Source organism: Cricetulus griseus (assembly GCF_003668045.3).
Source record: "Cricetulus griseus strain 17A/GY chromosome 1 unlocalized genomic scaffold, alternate assembly CriGri-PICRH-1.0 chr1_0, whole genome shotgun sequence".
Lineage (NCBI taxonomy): Eukaryota > Metazoa > Chordata > Mammalia > Rodentia > Cricetidae > Cricetulus > Cricetulus griseus.
This window is the reverse complement of record NW_023276806.1, coordinates 259,597,988-259,603,987: the sequence shown is the minus strand read 5'-3', so window position 1 is coordinate 259,603,987 and position 6,000 is coordinate 259,597,988. Positions and strand designations below refer to the sequence as shown.

The window sequence follows — 6,000 nt, the reverse complement described above, 5'->3', positions numbered from 1 at the left end:
GGCCCTGACTAACGAGGGATTGCTATAGAAGGAAGGAGGGTTCCTTCTTCATACAAAATAGGAGGGTGGCATCTTCCAGGGTGGGGGTGGGGGGGTCTTTAGTTCCTGGAAGTGAGGCAGTTCCTCCGTTCTCTCCAGTCCCGCACACATGTTGCAACGTGGTGTCCTAATCCAGACCTCTGCTCTGGCTTCCACAGTCAGGCTGGCAGGGCAGCAGACCCACAGTGACGAAGGCATGAGCTGTGGCAGTACCCTGAATGTCAAGTGTATTTTATGCTTCTCCAAGTCATGGCCGAGAGGGGCTAGGATGCCTTTGTATTCATATTCACAGCCCCTCATGCCTTGGCACGGGGCAGTCACTTCTTGCTGACAAGCCGAGGTTGGGCTCAGTTGCTCGAGATCCAGTTCTTCCAGTTAAAGGCAGAGTTGGCCCCATGTGTGAGCGTCTTCACTGGCGGGTTCACCAGCTCCCACTTCCCCTCCTCTTTGTTTTCTTCACAGAAGCACATTCCCAGAGATGGGATCTGGAAGAGGGTTTAGAATGTTTACAGTACTCTGTCACATGTCAATCAACATTGGAGTACTTCATAAGCCTACCGACAACGCTTCTACATAATGGAGGGGACCAGATGGTCCCAGGCTGCCAGGGCACCATGGAACCAATGCCAACCTCTACCATGTTACTTCCACCTGGGATGACCCTGCATCTGCTTTCCTCTGGGGTAAAAGAGGAATAACAGGGACACATACCTTTCTTACCAGTTGGGCAAAATCACCACATTCCCTGGGTGGGAGCCTGAGGAGTGGCCTAGTACAGGAGTCGAGCGCTGAGCTGTGGCTCACGATGAGGGTGATGCCCACTGTAGACAAAATACCCCAAGGTCAGAGCAGGCACACAGAGCATTTTGCAAGATAGAGGGTCTCCTCAAAGTCTTGAAGGCCCAGCTACCATGCCCCTGTCAGGTGGTGGCATGGGAAGATCCAGACATTTGTTCATGATTCGGAATGCATCACTTCCCACCTGGGGCCTGCGGTTAGGCTACAGCATCTGTGTGCCAACTTCGAGGATGGCATAAGGGTGATCTGAGCCACTATCCTCTTGTGGCTGGCTGCCTAGGTTCTGTCAACCACAGGTGGGGTGTGTGATGGCTGTCACCTAGACCCGATCCAATCACTTTAGCTGGCTTATCACTGTGAGCCTGAGATGGTGCCTACTTTAGATAAGGGTTTGTAGTGTCCGTGGGCTCAGGGAGCCTCCTCAGGTGATGTGATGGGCTCCAGACAGCTGGAGAGTGGTATGGGATCCAGCACCTCTGTGTGAGCTTTGTGCTGGGCAAGAGGAGGCTGGGAGAGCTGGGAGGGTTTGGGAGCATGGTTGGTGGTTATGGGTCAGCCTCACTTTCCTTAGACATTGGCTGCCCCATCTTTCTGTCATTCTGAGTTTCTCTTGTTTGGTTCAAATTAACTCTAGTCTTTTGGACAAGAATAGTTTGTGAAGACTCTGATGTCTTCAGGGCCCATCAGTGATCAGCACCAGGGCGCGCAGGCCTGGGATACGTGTGTGTGTGTGTGTGTGTGTGTGTGTGTGTGTGTGATGCATCCATTCCCTGCCATGGTGGAGATGAGATAACGTCTTGGCCAAAGTGTGGGGGTGGGGAGGAGGGAACATTAACAGTTCAGAATCAGCCAATCCCATCAGAGAGAAACCTGAGGCTGTTCCTCCTCAAATCTGGGGGACACTCACTGTCCTGTGGGCATGTGGTGATGATCTGCCCCATGCTCACGGCGCACCTTTCCACGTACTGGTCATAACTCTCGGCTGGCATGAGGGAGCAGCGGGGGAACGCAGGTCTGGAAGAAGGATGGAGAGAGACATGACTGCTGTCCTAGAGTCTTTCTGGTGACCAAGAGTGTGTGTACTGGAGCATCTGAGAAGCACCATGATCCTCAGATGTCTTGCCAGGCAAGGCTCATGGATTCACGGCCAGCAGGGACTCCTGGATGTGCTCCACACCAGCAGAGGGCTATGGTACCCCCAGCACGGATGCTGACTGAGCAACAGGAAAGCTGTACATCTCAGTTGCCACCCAGGGAAGGACAAAGGCATGCCCCTTCATAAGGACCATTTTCTGGATGAGGTCCATCTATGTGCATCCTTTCAGGGCCAGTTTTAGCAGGAGCATCCCCTCTCCCATGTGTGGTCAGGTTCCCCAGCCTCCATCGTCTCTAGGTGATGTGTGTAGCTGTAGCTGCCTTCACCAGGAGTCTTGTCGGTTTGGCTGAGCAAGACCACAACCCTCAAGCCATTTCCCATTGCCTCCCTCCTGCTCGTGCTATATCCACAGCTCAGTTTACCTCCCTGACTAGATGTTCTTAGACAAGAACCAGAGACCCCTCCATAGTAGAGAATCGCAAGGTGCCTACCTGTAATCGGGGTCAACATTGAAGTTTGCCTCCTTCAGCTCCTCCAAGGTCAGGAAGGTTGGAGTGGCCTTGCCGGCTTCCCACTTCATCCATTCAAAGACTCCAGGCTCAACTCGTATCTTCAGCTTCTTCTCCAGTTTGAGTTCTGGGGTCAGTGGGAAGCAAGCATGAATGCTACCTAAAGAAGTTTCTTCCTAGCTACATCCCCTATGCTAGTTAGCGTTTTTTTGTCAACTCGACACAAGGTGGACATCTGGGTAGAGGGAACCTCAGTTGAGAAAGTGCCTCTGTTAGACTTGCCTGTAGGCAGGTCACTAGCTGTCCTGCAACTCACTGTGCAGAGTCCCTGAACTTACAGAGATTTGCCTGCCTCTGTATCCAGAGTGCTGAGACTAAAGGCGTGCACCATTATACTCATGTCCTTGATTAATTACTGGTGTGGGAGGGCCAAAGGCACCGTGGGTGGTGCCATGCTTGCACAGGTGGCCCTGGGAGCTATAAGAAAGCAGACTGAGCAAGCCTCGGGCAAGTGGCGGGGGGCAAGCCAGGAGTAAGCATTGCTCCTTCATGGCCTCAGCTCCTGCCCCCAGGTTCTACTTCAAGTTCCTACCACACCTCTCTGACTGACGGACATTGATATGAAAGTGTAAGTCAAATATGACTCTTCCTTCCCCAGTTGGTTTTGGTCAGTAATGGAAAAGCAAACTAGGACACCAACCTATACATGAGTCCAGGGAAACCCTTCACAAATGGAACTCTTCCCTGACAAACGCTATCTTGGGATTTAACCACAGACTGCTGTCTCTTGAGACCCAAACCACCAGGCAGCTGCAGAAATCCAAGGATTGACATCATGCTGCCCACCAGGGGGGACAACGCTGCCTTGTTAGGGGGACACCATACTCAGCAGGCCCACCCTAGGGTGTCACTCTAACTTCAAGTACAGCTCACTCAACCCATGGCACAGCCTCATCCTTGATAAAATGATATGGTGATAGTGACAGGCAGTCCTAATAGGATAGGAGGTAAAGAGTTGGAGAGAAACATCTGGACCATTCTGATTCCTTACAGCTCAAGGAATTGTATATCTTGACTCATCAAGTAAGGCTGTGAATGGGATGAAAGTATAATTGAGAGGGGTTCAGATGGGGGCAGGGCCCCTGCCTCCTAACTGCTGACCTTTGACAGGACAAAGGGGATTTCCATGACCCCCTAAGTATGGGCAGAATCCGTGTGACCACCAGCTGCCCACATGGCTATATCATCTTGCATAGCTGAGAGGATCCACTAATGGCTTCCTGACAGCCAGGTAATGCAGGACAGCTCCCTTCAAGCACCCACCCTGCTCTGGGATGTCATGCATGTTGGATCTAGAAGGGTCCACAGCCCCAGCTCTCCAGGCTTGTGAATGCTCCTTGCTAAGTACTGAGATACCTGGCAGAAAGGAACCACAGGGACAAAGTATGACGACAGACGTGACACCAGTTCCCATAGGTCCTACAACCCTAGTAGTTATGGGATGTTAGTGGCTCATTTCTTCCAGCAGCTCCTAGAAGGCAGTTTCTAACTGCCTTTTGGCTTAGATGTGGCCATTCCCTGCCCATCATCTCATTCACCCCACCCCTCTGTGCACCCCATGGAGAGTGGCCTCAAGATCAAGGCAAAAGGTAAGGGCTGCTGAGCTTCTCACCCACCTTCCAGGATGTGTTTGGCTGTCTGCACACAGCGCAGGGCTGGAGACACAAAGACGGCGGTGACTCTGATGCCACTGTCCAGCAGAGCCTCTCCTGGAAAATGACAGGTAGGAAACACCCTTCATGCATCAGCTCAGGGTGAGGGCTTGCCTTGGTGGCAGGGTTGTATGAGGTTCCTACCCACTGCTGTACACACCTGTGGGATTCCCCCACCAGGTTAGTGTAGAAACTGCAACTGTGACCAGCAATTCGTCTTGGGACTACATTATATTGTAAGGTGGAGGGAGGTGGCCTGGGGCCAGTGAGCCTGTAGGTAGTGGAGGTTCCTCCCAGCTGGCCACAAAGCATGAATGAAAGGAAACCATGACATGTCCCCATATTCCTGGGCTGTGTTGAAAGATGGAGGGGCCCATGTTACAAGGCATGTTCTTGGCCTCAGAAGCAGAGAGTGGCCAATGGCAGCCTGGGAAGGCCCCAGTTTTTCATCCCTGAGGACCTGAGTTCTGCTTATAGCCTGGATGAGTCTGGAAGGAGGCCTGGGCTCCAGATAAAAATGACACTGTGGTCTAAGAGCCCACCTTGTCCTGAGAACCCACCATGTTCCTTCTCAAGTCAAATCCGCACTGAAGGCTTATCATGGGTATTGCTCTACACCTCCATGGTCATTTAGTTGGTCACTTCAAGGCCAGCCATGGCTTACAGAATGGCAAGCTGCAATCCAACTGTGTTATCTTAGTAACACCAGAAGCCCAGTTGGTGGCAAAGGAAACTCCATGGCACAAGAGTGACCTGACATGAAGGCCAGGAAGCTTGGGGGTTGTCACAGCCAGTTTTCCCAGATAGGTTCTGAGGAGACAGGGTTTCTCTGTGTAGCTTTGGAGCCTATCCTGGCACTCGCTCTGGAGGCCAGGCTGGCCTCAAACTCACAGAGATCTGCTTGCCTCTGCCTCCCGAGTGCTGGGATTAAAGGCATGCACCACCAACGCCCGGCTGAGGATCAAGCTTTTGTTTGCATAGTAAACACTTGGCCGACTGAGCCACCTCTCCAGCCCAGCTTTAATTTTGTAAGTGACACTCTTGGTGCATACAGTGTTTATTGATTTTTCCTCTCCCTACAGTGCCCCGCCCCTTCTACATTCCCTTGCTTGCATCACCAACCATCTGTTACTAGATCAGACTGCTCTACTTTTGGTCACTAGCTGTGTGACCCTGGGTAAGTCATCTAACATCTCTGTGGTGATTTGAATGAGAACGCCCCCGCCCTCAAACAGGCTCATATATTTGAATATCTGGTCCCCAGTTATTGGAACTGTTTGGGAATGACTAGGAGGCATGGCCTTGTTGGAGGAGGTGTGTCACTGGGAGTATGCTTTGAGGTTCCAAAAGTTCATGTCAAGCCCAGGCTCCCTCTGCCCCCTGCCTGTGGATCAGATATAAGCTCTCAGCTTTTGCTCCAGTGCCATGCCTGACTGCCTGCTGGCATGCACCCTGCCATGATGCTCAAGAGCTAACCTTCTGAAACTGCAAGCCAGCCCTCAATTAAATGCTTCCTTTTATAAGTTGCCTTGGTCACATCTCTTCATAACAATAGAACAGTAACTCTAAGACAATCTCTGTGCCTCTGTATGGGCAGATTATGGAAGATGCCAGTACCAATGTCAAAGGATGCATGGCAGGGGCTCAGTGTGCACAGCTATGATCATTATTGTCACTGTAACTCTTCGCTGGGAACACTTTTAAACATACCAGCAAGTCTGGCCTGGAAAATTCCACAGGATGATAAGGGCGGATCGTTTTCAAAGTCTTTGATGCCATTGCTCCTCTTGGGCAGGCTGTGGGGGAAGTTTAGGTCTGGCCTGTAGTATTTTCCTAAGGTAGAAAC

At 51.6% G+C, this 6,000-nt stretch overlaps 1 protein-coding gene across 2 annotated transcripts in view; it reads right to left on the bottom strand.

Annotated features, from left to right (window-relative positions):
- Positions 1-386: 386 nt before the first annotated feature.
- Positions 387-6,000, bottom strand: part of Ubash3a (ubiquitin associated and SH3 domain containing A) — a 28,665-nt gene continuing 23,051 nt past the window's right edge. The window contains exons 9-14 of one of the 2 annotated variants that reach the window (XM_027394395.2): positions 5,865-5,987; positions 4,119-4,211; positions 2,425-2,569; positions 1,745-1,851; positions 751-860; positions 387-524 (exon numbers count right to left, since the gene is read on the bottom strand). In XM_027394395.2, the coding sequence (XP_027250196.1) occupies positions 387-524; positions 751-860; positions 1,745-1,851; positions 2,425-2,569; positions 4,119-4,211; positions 5,865-5,987 (716 nt within the window). The remainder of the gene's footprint in view (positions 525-750; positions 861-1,744; positions 1,852-2,424; positions 2,570-4,118; positions 4,212-5,864; positions 5,988-6,000) is intronic. The other variant, XM_027394396.2, reaches the window with a different exon arrangement.